Source organism: Ranitomeya imitator, chromosome 3 (assembly GCF_032444005.1).
Source record: "Ranitomeya imitator isolate aRanImi1 chromosome 3, aRanImi1.pri, whole genome shotgun sequence".
NCBI classification, from domain to species: domain Eukaryota; kingdom Metazoa; phylum Chordata; class Amphibia; order Anura; family Dendrobatidae; genus Ranitomeya; species Ranitomeya imitator.
The window spans coordinates 435,654,045-435,675,933 of NC_091284.1; the positions used below are offsets into that span (position 1 = coordinate 435,654,045).

General features: G+C 40.7%; 1 protein-coding gene across 11 annotated transcripts in view; it reads left to right on the forward strand.

Annotated features, from left to right (window-relative positions):
* Positions 1-21,889, forward strand: part of REPS2 (RALBP1 associated Eps domain containing 2) — a 441,759-nt gene that overhangs the window by 209,178 nt on the left and 210,692 nt on the right. For all 11 annotated transcript variants that reach the window (XR_011319311.1, XR_011319312.1, XM_069757315.1 and 8 more), the window contains one exon: positions 12,357-12,420. Coding sequence is in view for 9 of the 11 variants with exons in the window: in XM_069757315.1 (XP_069613416.1) it covers positions 12,357-12,420 (64 nt within the window). In the remaining 2 variants the exon portion in view is untranslated. The remainder of the gene's footprint in view (positions 1-12,356; positions 12,421-21,889) is intronic.

Genomic DNA, 21,889 nt, shown 5'->3' on the forward strand with positions numbered 1-21,889 from the left:
TTAGTACTTTGGGCCTCCAGTACTGTTATGAACAGGTAATTCAGAACCACAATGGACCTTGAATTTCAGAGCACACAAAGTGACCTGACAATTACCAAAAACATAGGACGAGCTCTGAGACGTGGGAACTCTGCTGACCACAATCCCTAATCCTATCCAACCACACTAGAGGTAGCCGTGGAACACTCCTGACCAGTCCTATGCGCCTCGAGCACAGCCTGAGAAACTAGCTAGCCCTAAGAAAGAAAAATAAGCCTAGCTTGCCTCAGAGAAATACCCCAAAGGAAAAGGCAGCCCCCCACATATAATGACTGTGAGTTGAGATGAAAATACAAACGCAGAGATGAAATAGATTTAGCAAAGTGAGGCCCAACTTACTGAACAGACCGAAGATAGGAAAGATTGCTTTGCGGTCAACACAAAACCCTGCAAACAACCACGCAGAGGGGGCAAAAAGACCCTCCGCACCGACTAACGGTACGGAGGTGCTCCCTCTGCGTCCCAGAGCTTCCAGCAAGCAAGAAAACCAATATAGCAAGCTGGACAGAAAAAATAGTAAACAAAAATAACACAAGCAAAACTTAGCTTATGCAGGAGAGACAGGCCACAGGAACGATCCAGGAGAAAGCAAGACCAATACTAGAACATTGACTGGAGGCCAGGATCAAAGCACTAGGTGGAGTTAAATAGAGCAGCACCTAAGGACTTAACCTCATCACGTGAGGAAGGAAACTCAGAAGCCACAGTACCACTCTCATCCACCAAAGGAAGCTCATAGACAAAACCAGCCGAAGTACCACTCACGACCACAGGAGGGAGCTTGGCCACAGAATTCACAACAGTGGCCACACCATGAGTTTATCTCCTTATATAACCAAAGCAGACAATGACTCAGAGGTATTCTTTGCAGCATGAGATGGGGCATTGTCATGCATGAAGATGATTTTTCTCCTGAAGGCACGTTTCTGCTTTTTATACCATGGAAGAAAGTTGTCAGTCAGAAACTCTATATACTTTGCAGAGGTCATTTTCACACCTTCAGGAACCTTAAGCTGTTTCCCCATGATTCCGGCCCAAAACATTACTCCTCCCCCTCCTTGCTGACAGCGCATCCTTGTTGGGACATAGTGGCCATCCACCAACCATCCACTACTCCATCCATCTGGACCATCCAGGGTTGCTCGACACTCATCAGTAAACTGTTTGGAAATTAGTTTTCATGTATGTCTGGGCCCACTGCAACCGCTTCTGCTTGTGAACACTGTTTATGGGTGGCCAATTAGTAGGTTTATGCACCACAGCAAGCCTTTTAAGGATCCTACACCTTGAGGTTCGAGGGACTCCAGATGCAACAGCAGCTTCAAATAACTGTTTGCTGCTTTGCAATGGTATTTTGGCAGCTGCTCTCTTAATCCAATTAATTTGCCTGGCATAAACCTTCCTCATTATGCCTTTATCTGTGTGAACTCTATCTGTGCTCTGTTTCAGTCACAAATCTCACAGTATGATGATCACTCTTAAGTTTTCATGAAATATCTAACGTTTTCATACCAAGGCATTGCACTATTTAATGTTTTTCAGCAGCAGAGAGATCCTTTTTAGTTCCCATATCGCTTGAAACCTGTGGCCTGTTTAATAATGTGGAACATCATTTTTAAGTAGTTTTACTTTAATTAGAATCACCTGGAAAACTAACTATCACATGTGTTTAAGATTGATTTCAGTGATCCATTGAGCTCTGAGACACAATACCATTCATGAGTTTCTTTGAAAAACAAAACAATTAAATCTTTATGACACCTAAATCCAATTTGCATAATAATTTGGAACATGGTGTAGTAGTGGTTGGATACTGTATAATACTTCTCTAAAATGTAGTCTTTCCTATCGGCCCAAGTGCTGATTTAGCTCCATTTACTTGGCTGCTGGTAGGCTGCTCAAATGTGATTTCTTGGTGTCGGAATTAGAAAGTTGTGCAGGGCAATGGAAGCGATCCATACATTGTTTTATAGGAGAACTCTGTCTGACAAATTTGCATAGGCATTGCTATGGCTTTTTGTTTGCTGGCACTACCCTGCTTCCAGTCTTCTGTAAGTACAAATAATTTTAGTGTAGGAACAGTTTACAGTTAAGAAACACATAGGCCCTATTCATTAAGACCAGCATTGTCCATGCTGATCTTAATTTGGGAATGTGCTGTAATCAATCGCTCCTGATTCATGAAGAGGCATAAGTAGTGTACGGATTGCTGCTAATCTTACTCCAGTCAGGGACTAGAGTAAGATTTGTGGTGTAAAGAATGCACCGCTCATCATGAATTTGACAAGCAGCAATCGTTACACTTCCATTCCGCCAACCTCCACCTGCTTTGTCACAAAAGTCACAAAATTTTAGCTCAGCTTCACGTTGATCCAAAACTTTACGACTTTTCAATGCTTTTTACAACCGAAATATGGCTTAAAAAATTTGATGATTTGGGTCTCAAGTGTATTATACTATAATACACTGATCAAAAAATAAAGGGAATGCTTAAACAACAGAATCTATCTCCAGGTAAATCAAAGTTCTGTGAAATCAAACTGTTCACTTAGGAAGCAACACTGATTGACAATTAATTTTACATGCTGTTGTGCAAATGGAATAGACAACAGATGAAAATTATTGGCAGTTATCAAGACACCCTCAATAAAGGAGTGGTTCTGCAGGTGGGGACCACAGACAACATCTCAGTACCAATGCTTTCTGGCTGATGTTTTGGTCACTTTTGAATGTTGTCTGTGCTTTCACACTCGTGGTAGCTTGAGACGGACTCTACAACCCACACAAGTGGCTCAGGTAGAGCAGCTCATCCAGGATGGCACATCAATGCGAGCTGTGGCAAGAAGGTTTGCTGTGTCTGTCAGCATAGTGTCCAGAAGCTGGAGGCACTACCAGGAGACAGGCCAGTACACCAGGAGATGTGGCGGGGGCCGTAGGAGGGCAACAACCCAGCAGCAGGACTGCTACCTCTGCCTTTGTGCAAGGAGGAATAGGAGGAGCACTGCCAGAGCCCTGCAAAATGACCTCCAGCAGGCCACAAATGTGCATGTGTCTGCACTAACGGTTAGAAACTGACTCCATGAGAATGGTCTGAGGGCCCGATGTCCACAGATCAGGGTTGTGCTCACTGCCCAACACCATGCAGGATGCTTGGCATTTGCTACAGAACACCAGGATTGGCAAATTCACCACTGGCGCCCTGTGCTCTTCATAGATGAAAGCATGTTCACATTGAGCACATGTGACAGAGTCTGGAGATGCCATGGAGAGCGATCTGCTGCCTGCAGCATCCTTCAGCATGTCCAGTTTGGCAATGGGTCAGTAATGGTGTGGGGTGTCATTTCTTTGGAGGGCCGAACAGCCCTCCATGTGCTCGCCAGAGGTAGCCTGACTGTCATTAGGTACCGAGATGAGATCCTCAGACCCCTTGTGAGGCCACATGCTGGTGCAGTTGGCCCTGGGTTCCACCTAATGCAGGGCAATGCCAGACCTCATGTGGCTGGAGTGTGTCAGTAGTTCCTGCACGATGAAGGGATTGAAGCTATGGACTGGCCCGCCCGTTCCCCAGACCTGAATCCGATTGAACACATCTGGGACATCATGTCTCGCTCTATCCACCAACGTCCTGTTGCGCCACAGACTGTCCAGGAGTTGGCGGATGCTTTAGTCCAGGTCTGGGAGGAGATACCTCAGAAGACCATCTGCCGCCTCATCAGGAGCATGCGCAGGCATTGTAGGGAGGTTATACAGGCACGTGGAGGCCACACACACTACTTAGCATAATTTCCTTGTCATGAGGCATTTCCACTGAAGTTGGATCAGCCTGTAATTTGATTTTCCACTTTGATTTTGCGTATCATTCCAAATCCAGATTTCCATGGGATATTAATTTTGATTTACATTGATAATTGTTACGTTTTATTGTTCTGAACACATTCCACTATGCAATGAATACAAATTTGCAACTGGAATATTTCATTCAGAAATATCTAGGATGTGGTATTTTAGTGTTCCCTTAATTTTTTTGAGCAGTGTATATCTTATAGCACATTGTCTGTATTATTGAAAATTGATCATGATGACAGTGTGAGCATGAGTATGAATGATGGGTCAAAATAACAATTTCTGCCCAGGGTCTTGCTTTCTCTAAAAGAAGCCTTGCTGTAGATATCATCAAGTCAGTATTATGGGAATTTACTGCAGGATGTGATCTAATATTACATTTTATGCAATTTTAGATTTTGATTTCTAGCAATTTCTTAGTGTTTACCAGTGTTGAGTAACATGTTTTGTATGAGATGGGGTTTTTTATTGAAGTTTTGTCTGGATTTTTAATATGACAGCTCGTAATAAGTACTAAATAAAATGCCTGTTCAGAATGGAACATAGATTTCTCAGTGTGCCTATATTTACGATACAACCATCATAAGGTAGACATAAGTTTACATTGTGGATTGTGATTTTCTTTCTATTATGTCTAGGAGAATGTGTGTATATTTGTATGTCCTAATACATCTTCTTTAGAAATGTTTTAAGTGTATCATATACCGTAATTAAATATTTAGAGATAATTAAGTTAGAAAAAGCTTGTTGTAACTTAAACTATTATATTTATTCACTAGTGGCTTAATGTAATGTAATAATAATAATAATAATTTATATTTATATAGCGCCAACATATTCCGCAGCGCTTTACAAATTATAGAGGGGACTTGCACAGACAATAGACATTACAGCATAACAGGAATACAGTTCAAAACAGATACCAGGAGGAATGAGGGCCCTGCTCGCAAGCTCACAAACTATGAGGAAAAGGGGAGACACGAGAGGTGGATGGTAACAAATGCTATAGTTATTCGGACCAGCCATAGTGTAAGGCTCGGGTGTTCATGTAAAGCTGCATGAACCAGTTAACTGCCTAAGTATGTAACAGTACAGACACAGAGGGCTATTAACTGCATAAAGTTACATAGTTACATAGTTATTAAGGTTGAAGGAAGACTATATGTCCATCTAGTTCAACCCATAGCCTAACCTAACATGTTGATCCAGAGGAAGGCAAAAAAAACCCATGTGCAAAGAGTAAGCTCCACATTGGGGAAAAAAATTCCTTCCCGACTCCACATACGGCAATCAGACTAGTTCCCTGGATCAACGCCCTATCGAGGAATCTAGTGTATATACCCTGTAACATTATACTTTTCCAGAAAGGTATCCAGTCCCCTCTTAAATTTAAGTAATGAATCACTCATTACAACATCATACGGCAGAGAGTTCCATAGTCTCACTGCTCTTACACTAAAGAATCCGCGTCTGTTATTATGCTTAAACCTTTTTTCCTCCAACCGCAGAGGATGCCCCCTTGTCCCTGTTTCAGGTCTATGATTAAAAAGATCATCAGAAAGGTCTTTGTACTGTCCCCTCATATATTTATACATTAAAATAAGATCACCCCTTAGTCTTCGTTTTTCCAAACTAAATAGCCCCAAGTGTAATAACCTATCTTGGTATTGCAGACCCCCCAGTCCTCTAATAACCTTGGTCGCTCTTCTCTGCACCCGCTCCAGTTCAGCTATGTCTTTCTTAAACACCGGAGACCAGAACTGTGCACAGTATTCTAAGTGTGGTCGAACTAGTGACTTGTATAGAGGTAAAATTATGTTCTCCTCATGAGCATCTATGCCTCTTTTAATGCATCCCATTATTTTATTTGCCTTTGTAGCAGCTGCCTGACACTGGCCACTGAATTTAAGTTTGTCATCCACCCATACACCCAGGTCTTTTTCATTGACGGTTTTGCCCAGAGTTTTAGAATTAAGCACATAATTATACATCTTATTACTTCTACCCAAGTGCATGACCTTACATTTATCCCCATTAAAGCTCATTTGCCATTTATCAGCCCAAGCTTCTAGTTTACATAAATCATCCTGTAATATAAAATTGTCCTCCTCTGTATTGATTACCCTGCAGAGTTTAGTGTCATCTGCAAATATTGAAATTCTACTCTGAATGCCCCCTACAAGGTCATTAATAAATATGTTAAAAAGAAGAGGGCCCAATACTGACCCCTGTGGTACCCCACTGCTAACCGCTACCCAGTCCGAGTGTGCTCCATTAATAACCACCCTTTGTTTCCTATCCCTGAGCCAGCTCTCAACCCACTTGCACATATTTTCCCCTATCCCCATTATTCTCATTTTATGTATCAACCTTTTGTGTGGCACCGTATCAAAAGCTTTTGAAAAGTCCATATACACTACATCCACTGGGTTCCCTTGGTCCAATCTGGAACTTACCTCTTCATAGAAACTGATCAAATTAGTCTGACATGAACGGTCCCTAGTAAACCCGTGCTGATACTGGGTCATGAGGTTATTCCTCTTCAGATACTCCTGTATAGCATCCCTTAGAATGCCCTCCAGGATTTTACCCACAGTAGAGGTTAAGCTTACTGGCCTATAATTACCGAGTTCAGTTTTTGTTCCCTTTTTGAATATTGGCACCACATTTGCTATACGCCAGTCCTGTGGCACAGACCCTGTTATTATGGAGTCTTTAAAGATTAAAAATAATGGTCTATCAATGACTGTACTTAATTCCTGCAGTACTCGAGGGTGTATCCCATCCGGGCCCGGAGATTTGTCAATTTTAGTGATTTTTAGACGCCGCCGCACTTCCTGCTGGGTTAAGCAGGTGACATTTAATTGGGAATTTTTATCACTAGACATTTTGTCTGCCATGGGATTTTATTGTGTAAATACTGATGAAAAAAAGTCATTTAGCATATTGGCTTTTTCCTCATCCTCATCCACCATCTCACCCAGACTATTTTTAAGGGGGCCAACACTATCATTTTTTAGTTTCTTACTATTTATGTAGTTAAAGAATATTTTAGGATTATTTTTACTCTCTCTGGCAATGAGTCTCTCTGTCTCAATCTTTGCTGCCTTGATTTGCTTTTTACAGAATTTATTTACTTTTCTGTATTTATTTAATGCCTCCTCACTACCTACTTCCTTTAATTCTCTAAATGCTTTCTTTTTGTCACTTATTGCGCCCCTTACAGCTCTATTTAGCCATATTGGTTTCCTCCTATTTCTAGTATGTTTATTCCCATACGGTATATACTGTGCACAGGTCCTATCCAGGATGCTAATAAACGTCTCCCATTTTCTTTGTGTATTTTTGTGTCTCAGGATATCGTCCCAGTTAATTGCACCAAGATCCTCTCTCATCCGTTGGAAATTTGCCCTCCTGAAGTTTAGTGTCCTTGTAACCCCTCTACTACACATCTTTTTAAAGGATACTTGAAAACTTATTATTTTGTGATCGCTATTTCCCAAGTGACCCCCAACCCTTATATTTGATATGCGGTCTGGCCTGTTGGTTAATATTAGGTCTAGCAGTGCCCCCCTTCTTGTTGGGTCCTGAACCAGTTGTGAAAGGTAATTGTCTCTCATAATTGTCAAAAACTGATTACCTTTGCTGGAACTGCAGGTTTCTATTCCCCAATCTATTTCAGGGTAGTTGAAGTCCCCCATAATAATGACTTCTCCTTGAGTCGCAGCTTCATCTATTTGCTTTACGAGGATATTCTCCATTGCTTCCATTATTTTTGGAGATTTATAACAAACCCCTATCAGTAATTTATTATTTTTTCCCCCTCCCCTTATCTCCACCCACAGGGATTCTACATTTTCATTAAATTCACCTATATTATCGCGCAGGATGGGTTTTAAGGATGATTTTACATATAGACACACCCCTCCCCCTCGCTTATCTGTACGGTCATTTCTGAACAGGCTGTAGCCCTGCAAGTTAACAGCCCAGTCATGGCTCTCATCCAGCCACGTTTCAGATATCCCCACCATGTCATAATTATGCTCCAACAACATTAGTTCTAATTCGTCCATTTTGTTGGCGAGGCTTCTGGCATTAGTATACATGCACTTTATGTTCCTCTCTGTACTTCTATTTCTTAAATTATTAACTGTTCTGACCCCACCCCCCATGCCACCGCCACCCCCAACTTCCTTATTTGTACCCAGGTCTCTGTCTGCACTATCTTCCCCTCCTATAAAATGAATACCCTCCCCCCCAATTCCTAGTTTAAACACTCCTCCAACCTTCTAGCCATTCTCTCCCCCAGCACAGCTGCACCCTCCCCATTGAGGTGCAGCCCGTCCCTAGCGTAGAGCCTGTAGCCAACTGAGAAGTCGGCCCAGTTCTGCAGGAACCCAAACCCCTCTTTCCTACACCAATTCTTGAGCCACTTATTAACCTCCCTAATCTCCCGTTGCCTCTCTGGCGTGGCACGTGGTACCGGCAGTATTTCGGAAAATACCACGTTGGAGGTCCTTGCTTTCAGCTTGCAGCCTAATTCCCTGAAATCATCTTTAAGGACGTTCCACCTACCTCTAACTTTGTCATTAGTGCCAATGTGCACCATGACCGCTGGGTCCTCACCAGCCCCTCCCAATAATCTGTCCACCCGATCAGCGATGTGTCGGACTCGAGCGCCAGGTAGGCAGTACACCGTTCGACGATCCCTGTCTTTGTGACAGATTGCCCTATCTGTTCCCCTAATAATTGAGTCCCCCACTACCAGCACCTGTCTGGCCTGCCCTGCTCTCCTATTTCCCTCCTTACTGGAGCAGTCACTCCTCCGGCTTTCAGAGGACATGCCTGGCTGCAGCAGTGCTACCCCTGTACTGGCACCCCCCTCATCTGTCAACTTAGCAAACTTATTGGGGTGTTCCAGATCAGGACTAGCCTCCCTGGCACTCTTCACTCTACCCCGCTTCCTAACTGTCACCCAGCTTGCTACTTCATTGTCCTGCAGCTCCATCCCACCATCACCCCCCTCATCTGTCCCATTGAGCGTCTGCTCCGTGAGCAGAAGACTCCTCTCCATGTTGTCTATGGATCTCAGTGTTGCCAGCTGCACATTTAGAGTCAGAATCTGGGTTTCCAAATGCACAACATGCTCACATCTCGCACAGCAGTATGCACCCTCGATCGGCTGCTCAAGGACTGCATACATGTGGCAAGATGTGCACTGGATGGCATTAACAATCGTGGAGCACATTTCCTAATGGGGATTGCACCAGACAGAACAGTTCAATTAAAAAAAATAAATAAATAAATACAAAGTATTAATAAAAATCAGACAGCAATTCCTCCCCTGGAAACTCCCTGAATCCAAAGTCACTGAATCACAAGTCACACTTACCGCCGTCCACACTTACGCTCAGGACACACTCAGCTCGCTCACACTCGCTCTGCTGAAGATTTATAGATTTTTTTTTTTTCTAGTTCCCCTCAACAGCAATCAACCTTGCTGTTCAAATGCACTTCCAAAAAAAAGTGAATGAGAACAATTTTTTTTTTTTTTTTTTTAAAATAGGCCACACAGGGATCCTTACATTAATGCATTGAGGCGGTAGGCCAGTCTGAACAAATGAGTTTTTAGGGCACGCTTAAAACTGTGGGGATTGGGGATTAATCGCATTAACCTAGGTAGTGCATTCCAAAGAATCGGCGCAGCACGTGTAAAGTCTTGGAGACGGGAGTGGGAGGTTCTGATTATTGAGGATGCTAACCTGAGGTCATTAGCGGAGCGGAGGGCACGGGTAGGGTGGTAGACCGAGACCAGAGAGGAGATATAGGGTGGTGCTGAGCCATGGAGTGCTTTGTGGATGAGGGTAGTAGTTTTGTACTGGATTCTGGAGTGGATGGGTAACCAGTGTAATGACTGGCACAAGGTAGAGGCATCGGTGTACCGATTGGTGAGGAATATGATCCTGGCAGCAGCATTCAGGACAGATTGGAGCGGGGAGAGTTTGGTAAGAGGGAGGCCGATTAGTAGAGAGTTACAATAGTCCAGACGAGAATGAATAAGTGAAACAGTAAGAGTTTTTACAGAGTTGAAAGTAAGAAAAGGGCGAATTCTAGAAATGTTTTTGAGATGCAGATAAGAAGAGCGAGCCAGTGATCGGATGTGGGGGGTGAATGAAAGGTCAGAATCAAGGATGACCCCAAGGCAGCGGGCATGTTGCTTTGGAGTAATGGTGGAACCGCACACGGAGATGGCAATGTCAGGCAAAGGTAGGTTAGTAGAAGGAGAGAACACGAGGAGTTCAGTTTTTGACAGGTTTAGTTTCAGATAGAGGGAGGAAATGATGATAGAGACAGCGGTAAGACAATCACTGGTGTTTTCTAATAAGGCAGGTGAGATATCAGGAGCAGAAGTGTATAATTGGGTGTCATCAGCATAGAGATGGTACTGGAAACCAAATCTACTGATTGTTTGTCCAATAGGGGCAGTATACAAAGAGAAGAGAAGGGGGCCTAGGACTGATCCTTGAGGAACCCCAACAGTAAGGGGAAGGTGAGAGGAGGAGGACCCAGCAAAACATACAGTGAAGGATCATTTCTCTAATAAACAAAATATAAATGCCCTAAATGCCCTCCATTAGCAGATATTATTCATTTCATTGTAGTATCTACAGTAAATTACTTCTAATATTATCCCATGGTATATATTATTTTACAGCTTATAGGGAACCGGATAGCAACCTCCTAATATAGTTTATAATGATTAATGTGTTATACCTAAAGCTACATGTATGTGGTTTAAAAACACTGCTAAATCCTCCCTGACCTCTGCTTTAGGGTAGTGAACTAGTCTGGAATGCCTGTCAATCATTACTACAGCCACTTGAATCATGCACTGCAGAGAAGAGAAGAGACTTCTTTTTCTACTCCTCCCATGATCCTGCTCCCCCTTTCTTCGCAGTGACATTTCCACACTCTCATTAGATGCTTCAATACAAACTAACACTAATACTGGTGCCCCTATATTGTTCCTCATTCCCCTCTATGCAGGGATGCCGACATACTCACTGCCACGTCTACACAGTGAACTCTCCATTTCCTGCTCCTCTGCATGCCGCACAGGCTTTCCGATGATGCGTGCAGTGTGGGAGCGCTCCCGTTTTTAAAATAGCTGGGAGGCATCTTGTATCAAAGGTGCCCTCCCCAGTAGGGAGGCATCTAAGCAACCCCCGTAGTTCCCTACATTGTGTGTGTGCAACTGTATGTATGCCAGGTCCCCCTTTCTAATATCCCATGTAGTTACTACGTGAACCTAAACCACTAGTCCTTGCGTGGCCAAGGTCTTAACCTGAACCCCTTTTCCTTGTGTGGCCAGGGCCTGAACCTGAATCCACACCTGGAAATCCCTGAACCCAAAACCTGGTGGTACCTGTAGCTTAACACCGCTCCGGCAGTACCTGAGCCTGAAGCCACATCAGCAGTACATGAACCCTGAAACTGTACTGGTGGTACCTGTTCCTGAAGCCAGACTGGTGGTATCCAAACATGTAATCGTTCCGGCAGTACTTGATCCTTCACCAGTGGCTGCCCTGGCTAGTTTTTCAGAGTCCGTACTGTTGGAGCCTGTCCCATTATCTGAAGCCAGCCCTGTCTGTGACTCCATGTCAGTATCCGTTCTGCTCTAGGATTCAGAATCTTTGCAGTCTGAACAGAGTCCATATTCTGTTCTGCCGCCAGTTACTCCAAGCCAAGTCTGTGTCTGCGAGTCTGACCCTTGGGGTCAGCAGCTGCAGTACTGGGAACTGCCTTGGAGTGGTACCTGGTAGCTACCTGCAACTCAAGTCTAACTCCACCATCAGAAGCTCTAGTAAGGAAAAGGTAGCCGATTAGCCACACTCATCCTACTTAAGCCGACCCTGTGACACAATTAGTCCACAATCCATGTGCGTCACATGCGTGCATGACACAAATGATATGGTTGGGTATGACAGTTGTGTGTGTTATGTGCATGTGTTGTTTCCTGAAACAAAAGGAAGTTGGAGTCTAAAACAGAAAAACCTGATTTAATCAATAAGTCATTTTGTTATGACAGCTTCTCTTAAACATTTTTAAACATACACACAGATAGTATTTAGGTATCATAATACAGAGATAATTAAAAAATGTATTAGGAGGCTGATAAAGCTCTCAGACTGCCTCCTTGGTGTAAATCCTGCTATCAGGTTCTGTTTAAGACCTCTTGCACATGAATCTCAAATATGGCATATTGAAAATGTTGTGGGTCCATGCTGATCTCTTTTATTCTCATTAATTTTTATCTGTGGGATTCTATATGAAAAAAGAACAAGCTTTCTTAAACATTGCTTCTAGAAGGCATCCCGGTTCACAGCTGCATGCTTAAACCGTAATAGGATGTATTATAGTCAAGTTATATGTACTTTGTTAAAGCGTTCTTTTTTTTTTTCAATTATTTGCAGGGTCCATAGCAAGAAACTTCTTTACCAAATCAAAGCTTCCTATTTCAGAACTTTCACACATTTGGTAAGTATGAAAGAACAGATAGATAGCTACGCTTCCACCAAATTCACACACACTTTTTATGGGCTTTAATATGATTCTTCTTATTTCGGTGAGTGTAAGCGTAATTAATTACCCATTACCTTTTTATTCTTTATTGTATAGGTAATGACATTTTGAAACTCATCCAATTGACATATTAAATGTGAGCTCTTGGTATACTTCCATAAAAATATACAATATGTAGGTCAAAACAATGTACACAGCGCATTTGCCAATATAACTACTTAAAGAGTAAATGAATAAAGTTTGTTGTTGTATTCAGTATACATTATTTTACCTTCCACACATGGCATTACAATAGATAATAGGATAGACGTAACTAGAGGCTGGCAGGAAAGCAGTATGTCCAGGATACATCAAATGGACAATATTCTCAGGTATAGTTCTTAAAAGGGTTCTCTAGTCCAAAATGACAAGTCTGCAGTCACTCAGTGTGACTGCAGACTTGTGAAGCACCACAACACACGCACGGAGCGCGGTGAAGATTCTCCAGTGTCAGCACCAGGAACGGTGGTCACGTGACCACGCGTATGACTTGCCAGAATCAGACTAGACTGTTTCCGGCTCACTCAAGGTAAGAGTGCTATGCGAGGCCGGAAAGAGTCTAGTCTGATTGTGGCCGGAAGTATGCATATCACATACTTGCAGTTGTGGACACTTGACCGTCGTTCCTGGCAGAGACCACGGAGAATCCTCACAGCGCTTAGTACGTGCAATATGAGGATTCACAAGTCTGCAGTCACACAGACTGACTACAGCCTTGTCATTTTAGAAGGGAAAACCCCGTTAGGGGGAATCTGTCACCAGTGTTTTGCTACACATTCTGAAAGCAGCATGGTGCAGGGGCAGAGACCCTGGCTTTTGTGATGTGTCACTTACCGGGCTGCTTGCTGCAGTTTTCATAAAATCACTGTTTTAACTGAATACTTAGCTGTGTATAACTCCGCCCAAACTACTCTGATTGACAGCAGTAGTGTATAAGCGGGTGGTTTCGTCAAACTCAATCTGACAGGTGCCCCGCCCCTATCAAAGTGTATCAAAGTGTGTAACCCCTCCCCTCCCCTTGTTTGACGGCTGGTATCCAGCTGTCCCTCCTTGTTTGATTTCCCCTTTTGATATAGTTTAATATAGTTTAATTTGTTGTAGTTTTGATATTATTCCCGTATTTTGTGGAATAACACATGTTTATAATTATAGCCTAGTCGTGTATTTATTTTACACGTGGTTTATAACACCTTTCTCATTTGTTTATAATAGATTTTATACGTATCCCCGAGTTTGATTCTGTAAGCTTTTGTTTTATTCACAGTGTATTCATATAGTGGAGAACTTAAAGCTGTTTATATGTGTCTCTACTGAACACTATGGTGAACATTAACTAAATGTTTATTTTCCCAAACAGAGAATCTGCTGTGGGTATTTGCAGTGTATTCATATAGTGGCGAACTTAAAGCTGTCTATTTGTTTTTGTAAATGGTGAACACTAACTAAATGGTGAACATTATCTAAATTAGGTTAACTGCGGTTCAGAGGTTCATAACACCTAGGTCAAGCAATTGTTGTTGTATTTGCGTACCCCATAAATGTTTATTTCCACAAACAGAAAAGTTATTGTGTCCTGAAGATGGCATCTGAGGTTATTTGTTATCTACTGAGGCCATTGCAAGCTGTGTTTATTCACATTGTAGCAGGTTTTATCCTTGTGGCTGCCTTATATACACAGAAGAGATATGCACCAATGTCACAACACAAGTTATAATATGACCCAATGTTACAATACAAGTAAGAAGCGGCGTGTTTTATACGAATAAAAACCAAAGACACGATATTGTAAAAAAAATTTAAAAGATTTATTTCTCACGATAAAACAGCATCTCAAAGACATTTCAACACTATAAAAAATTCTTACAGAATATAAAAAGTAAAAACATTACAATACAGTAATATGACAGTACAGTAACAGTACAATGATCAATTACACTTCTTACAAAATAATTAATATAGCGTTACAAGGCGTGTACAGCATTTATCCAGTACATTCTTTACATCGTGAGCCACATGGTTTGTAGCAGCGGTAGAGACCTTTTTTTAGGTAGCAAAGTTCCACGTGTGGTACCTAATGACGGGGAATGTAAAGATTGAATTGTACGGGGTGACGCCGCTAACTTCAGCGGTGTAGATACAGAGCGTGTCTCACTGTTGGTAATTTTTAATTCATCTAAAAGCTTCCTAGTAGCGGGGTTACCCACAACTGTAGACGGCATATTTAGCTCTGCCATAGCCTGCATAAATGAATCCCAACCCGGCGGTAAATTTCTACTGTTCAGAGCATGACTCTGCGTTGTACTACGTACCAAATCCAGTAAGTTAGACCCTGGTATTACGGATCCTTTGAAAATAAATTCAGCATTATTATTCCATGCTGTGACATTTTTATTCTGCAGCAGCCTGTTTAGTAAAAATTCAGCATTCTTTTTATATCTTTGGTTTATATGGCCGACAATTTCAGCGATCTCATGATTTTTATCAGAGTCGGTATTTGGCAATTGCTGCTGACCAGGATCAGGAGGGCTAACGAGATTTAAAGCCGTTACTTCTTTTGAGCTGTGCCTCGTATGTACCAAGTAGCGTTGTAGCACAGCGCTATACATTTTAATTTTCACATCATCGGGAATGTCACGACGCTGTAAAATGTCGCTAATCTCACCATCAAGGCGCCGAATAACACTGTCGCGTATGTTATCTGTAGTACCGGGTCTTAGTTTGTCTAGCTCCTGTTTGGGGACTAGATACATTTTCGTTGTATGCTCCATTATCTTCCGGCGATCAGGCTTGTTATTATTGGGATTGCAAAAGCTAAAAGAGGACCGATAAACCCGCCGGCCTGTTTTAGTAGGCGCTTCTTTTTCTTTATGGGCTGAGACCTGTCGCCAGTGATTTTTGCACTTTATTAACATACAACACACAAGAAATAGACATTTAGAACTTATTTATGATTAATATGCGATTATTAGGCATTTAGGACTTATGTTATCATGTTTTTGCACTTTATTAATATGCGGTTATTAGTCATTTAGGACTTATGTTATCATGTTTTTGCACTTTATTAATATGCTGACCACATAGGTCAGGGATTTTTTGTACTTTATTAATATGCGGGCCACAAACACTTCTGCACCCACGGACGCTTCTCAACCAACCATGCATCCGGTACTCATCAGGCACTGTGAAATAATGCAAAAATACATCTGTGCGCGGCTGTCGGCATCAACATTGTGCTATTATAAGTTTATGGTTCTGTAAAGAACACGCAACACATACAGAACTCACACACACACACAAATACACACAGCACACAACACGCACACATTTCTCAAAATGCCATACACTTCAGAATATATTTGCAATTCACTACGCATGTAACACATATTTCTTCGCCCCACACGCATTTAACAGTCTTTCATATGTATCGCAGAAAGATTTTAGTTCCAACTGCGGGTCAGCGGCTTAAAGAAAAGTTATTGTGGCCTTGATTCTGGGGTAACACATGTTTATAAATATAGCCTAGTCGTGTATTTATTTTACACATGGTTTATAACACATTTCATGGCCTTGATTCTGGGGTAACACATGTTTATAAATATAGCCTAGTCGTGTATTTATTTTACACATGGTTTATAACACATTTCATTTGTTTTTGTTGTTTGATTGTCATGTAAGAAGCGTTGTGTTTTATACGAATATAAAAGTGACACATTCCCATATATTATTACAGCTTTCATTAATTCTACATTATTTTAGCACATATTAATTTTACACTATTAATTTTACAGGAGCCTGTGCTGCCTATAATTTGACTCCTTTTTATACAAAGACATCTAACATATACAGACTTTTAATATTTTTGTGTAAAATCGCGGTCAGACAGGCACAAACACACACACACACACACACACGCACACAACACAGAACCACACACAACAAACACACAGAACCCACACACACACACACACACACACACACACAAGAAATAGACATTTAGGACTTATTTATGTTATTATCTTTATGCACTTTGAATGTGCTGTCTATAATTTGACTCTATCCTTGTTTTGTTGAAAATAACTGGACATACATAAGAAACCGGGCAATATATCTTTATAGAAATAACACTTCTGCACTCTTTGTGTATTTCTATCAGTTTTATTCAGGCATTTATAACACAACATGTTTGATATTGGTAATTTGATTCTGGGAACACATTTTAAGTTACTGCTGCACATGTATTACTGTTTTTCTTGTTTTTTGTGTAAAATTTCGTTGTTGGTTTACAAAGACATTTCTTTGAGAAATGTGTAGCATAACCAATTACCCATCACGGCCACTAGATGGCAGAATATCATATTAATTATTCTGGGATAACATTTCTCTTTGTGCCTATTAATTTTACAGGAGCCTGTGCTGCCTATAATTTGACTCCTTTTTATACAAAGACATCTAACATATACAGACTTTTAATATTTTTGTGTAAAATCGCGGTCAGACAGGCACAAACACACACACACACACACACGCACACAACACAGAACCACACACAACAAACACACAGAACCCACACACACACACACACACACAAGAAATAGACATTTAGGACTTATTTATGTTATTATCTTTATGCACTTTGAATGTGCTGTCTATAATTTGACTCTATCCTTGTTTTGTTGAAAATAACTGGACATACATAAGAAACCGGGCAATATATCTTTATAGAAATAACACTTCTGCACTCTTTGTGTATTTCTATCAGTTTTATTCAGGCATTTATAACACAACATGTTTGATATTGGTAATTTGATTCTGGGAACACATTTTAAGTTACTGCTGCACATGTATTACTGTTTTTCTTGTTTTTTGTGTAAAATTTCGTTGTTGGCTTACAAAGACATTTCTTTGAGAAATGTGTAGCATAACCAATTACCCATCACGGCCACTAGATGGCAGAATATCATATTAATTATTCTGGGATAACATTTCTCTTTGGGCATTTCTATCAGTTTTATTTATGCTTTTATAACACAACATGTCTGCTATTGTTAATTTGATTCGGGGATAACACATGTTTATAAAAATAACGCTATAGCAAGCGGTAATGTCAAATTCTGAAAATAGCCATTTTATATTGAATTACTAACATTTTTCTATTTTAGCGCTGACACAGCCACATATATTATTCCAGCTTTCTTTAATTCTGCATTATTTTATCACATGATGAAAATAGTCATTTTATATTGAATTACTGCAGCTCGCGGCGCGTTACCACTGGTCTCGTTTCTCAATTAATTTCCCAGCTGACGACGCTATCTATAATTCTGCGTATACCTTAGGCGTGTATTTACATGACAGTGTAATTATTTCTCACAATAAAACAACAGCTCAAATTTTAAGTTAGCTAACAGCATAATGATGACAAATGCATCTTTGCGGAATCTGATAACGACACGCTGAACAAAGGACGGAGCCTGACAAATACACACAACACACAACACGCACATATTATGAAAAATGACAACCATTGTATGTGATTTAAAAAACTTTAGTTAGATTTATCAGGGGTGATTTAGTTTGAAAGCACGCAGCTCCTCGGTAATGTCATGTGTTGGACACGCATTTAACAGTCTTTCATATGTATCGCAGAAAGATTTTAGTTCCATCTGTGCGAGTTTGCTTTGAGCGTACTGCGCAGACATGTCAGTAAACATTTTGACATGGTCAGCATCCCACGAAGGACGACCTGTGTAAGGTGTATGTACAGCAACTTTCTGCTTTCTACCTACACGGCGTCGGGATACGGTTCGTTTCTTTAGAGGTAATACAGGGGCAAAAACGCTAGAAAAGTCTGCAAGAGCAGTATCTGCAGATTGCACAGTCTGGCACACAGGTATATTGAGGGGCTCTGTGGGTGACCACAGACCCTCGGAGAGCTGCTCAATTTCTCTGTTTTCAGGCGTAACTTGGGGTATGGCGCCTGTGCTATTGGCGGGCCGTGTTATGCGGGGCCGAGCGTTCGGCGCTGCACGTTTCTCTCTTGAAACGTTCGTATATTTCTGATGTGAAATCTTGGGGCTTGGATTCCCGGGTTGTTTTGGTGCAGCGTAGCATTCATCACGATCCACAACACAGATGGGCGAGAGAGATGTTGTTCGCACCGCCGTATTAGCTCTTTGTGGTTGATTCTCTTCAGTGTCGTAATTACGCCAGTGCAAAACTCGTTGTTGAAGAGGCGACGTATCTAAAAGAAAAGATACAAGTGGCGGTTAGCCGCGAAACGGCGCAAAATTGGAAAAGCTAAACGGCGACGCATAGCTATGATCATACGTAATATTTGAAAAGTTAATGGGGACAGGTAGCCATGAAATCATTGTAACAATATTTACATAAACCTGTATAGAGCAGTCCAGATATATACTTACAAGTATGAAGCGGGAATTGTCCCACATCAGCTCCTGGTTTAACGGGAGGCGCAATGCTCAAACTCGCAGAGGCGGGAATATTCTCTTTTTCAAGCTGTATTTTCCGTGCAACTAGATTAGCGGGTGTAAGTAAAAATATAACGATTAGCGAACACAGAATTGATTTTCTACACAAAACTGCAGCGGTGAGAAGAATATATATATATTCAAAAATGAATTTTCTGACAGTTAGCTAGCAGCTGTAAGTAAATATGAGTATTACACAAAAGTGAGAATCGACTGTATTTCAAGTGAACAGATACCTTTTCTATTCTTGAAACATCGGTGTAACGAGTTGCCGCGTCTTTTAGGCGCATCGGGTTTCGCTGAAGTTGCAGGGTTCTTGACATCTATGATCTCCACGTCTGAACCCAGCGTATCGCGTGGTTCGGGAACACACCAGTTTTCAGCCATAGCGTCAGATGTCTCCGTGTCAGTATCTGTATGAGAAATTGCGCGTAGTTCGTGTTTACATACAAAGGATTAAAGCAACTGATATAGTATAATATAGTTTTACGGTATAAACATATTTGCGGTGTAAATTAATATAGCAAGACTTATGCCGCTATATATTAATAATTCAGTATTATATTGACGGCTACCGCTATTATTTGTTTTATTAATTTAATCATATATTTATTATGCCATAATTTGTGTAATACAATAGTTAATAGATGCTATAGTTTTACGCCATAAACAGTATATATTAACATAGATAATATATATATATATATATATATTTAGCTTTCTTACATGTGATACATGAAAGATAAATATCTTTGTACCGTGTTACAATGACATTTTTCCCTATCTAAAAGCAAAAAGGTGCTCCTAATTACCCATGATGAGATGAAGAGCAGGCCCATTATCGGCTATCGGCGCCACGGCTTCAATGCGCGCATAATTCTGCGTTATGAAATTATTGCGCCAATCGGGCGACATACACGGCTCTTAAATAAGAAAGAATGCATGAATATATAATTAATATAATTTACTTATAATATAATGACACAATCAGAATGAGTCAATACTCTGTACATTATACGCGTATAATACCTAATTGTGTGCTTGCAAGAAGGGGGCTGCATTGCTCGCGAGGGTATTGGGCGTCCATCTTAAATAAATAGGGGATAAGTTTTATCTATAACTGCGCCGCCAATAAATACAGTTTAAAACTACGTTACAAAAATATGCTTTACAGGCATTGATAATATTAGACCGCAAATAAAACAGTAAACACCTACTTTTCAGAGAGTAGCGCAACTGTTCAGAGAGAAATTACCACCCACCGTGAACACACCTACAGGAAACCGCATTATACGCCACCCGTGACTAATTGCGCGCACATGTCAGATAACAATGGTTGTTATGACTCAGCCATAAGCCTTTCTATATTAATTATGTCCCACAAATATTGCTTATACAGTAAAAACTATATTATACATCGCTACTAAATATGCAGTTAGCTGCCAGTATAACACTAACTTATTAAACAAATAACATCCTTAATTATGGTTTAGAGATGCATAGTTAAATATAATTATGCATTTGCGAATAATAACACAACTGTCTTATATACTTACATTTAGAATAGCTCTGCTTTTTATCCTAGTCGGACTTCTGGTGGATGTCTGTTGTACTGTAGTGGGACAGTCAGCTGTATTTATCCTGAGTGTCAGAAAGCAACTCAGGTGTTAACACCCAGAAACACACCCAGTTACGCCACATCACACGCCTTCTGTTAACACCCAGAACACAGTCATACATGCAATTAATGCATGTATTAACTCGGTATTATACGCGTATAATGTACAGAGTATTGACTCATTCTGATTGTGTCATTATATTATAAGTAAATTATATTAATTATATATTCATGCATTCTTTCTTATTTAAGAGCCGTGTATGTCGCCCGATTGGCGCAATAATTTCATAACGCAGAATTATGCGCGCATTGAAGCCGTGGCGCCGATAGCCGATAATGGGCCTGCTCTTCATCTCATCATGGGTAATTAGGAGCACCTTTTTGCTTTTAGATAGGGAAAAATGTCATTGTAACACGGTACAAAGATATTTATCTTTCATGTATCACATGTAAGAAAGCTAAATATATATATATATATATATATTATCTATGTTAATATATACTGTTTATGGCGTAAAACTATAGCATCTATTAACTATTGTATTACACAAATTATGGCATAATAAATATATGATTAAATTAATAAAACAAATAATAGCGGTAGCCGTCAATATAATACTGAATTATTAATATATAGCGGCATAAGTCTTGCTATATTAATTTACACCGCAAATATGTTTATACCGTAAAACTATATTATACTATATCAGTTGCTTTAATCCTTTGTATGTAAACACGAACTACGCGCAATTTCTCATACAGATACTGACACGGAGACATCTGACGCTATGGCTGAAAACTGGTGTGTTCCCGAACCACGCGATACGCTGGGTTCAGACGTGGAGATCATAGATGTCAAGAACCCTGCAACTTCAGCGAAACCCGATGCGCCTAAAAGACGCGGCAACTCGTTACACCGATGTTTCAAGAATAGAAAAGGTATCTGTTCACTTGAAATACAGTCGATTCTCACTTTTGTGTAATACTCATATTTACTTACAGCTGTTAGCTAACTGTCAGAAAATTCATTTTTGAATATATATATATTCTTCTCACCGCTGCAGTTTTGTGTAGAAAATCAATTCTGTGTTCGCTAATCGTTATATTTTTACTTACACCCGCTAATCTAGTTGCACGGAAAATACAGCTTGAAAAAGAGAATATTCCCGCCTCTGCGAGTTTGAGCATTGCGCCTCCCGTTAAACCAGGAGCTGATGTGGGACAATTCCCGCTTCATACTTGTAAGTATATATCTGGACTGCTCTATACAGGTTTATGT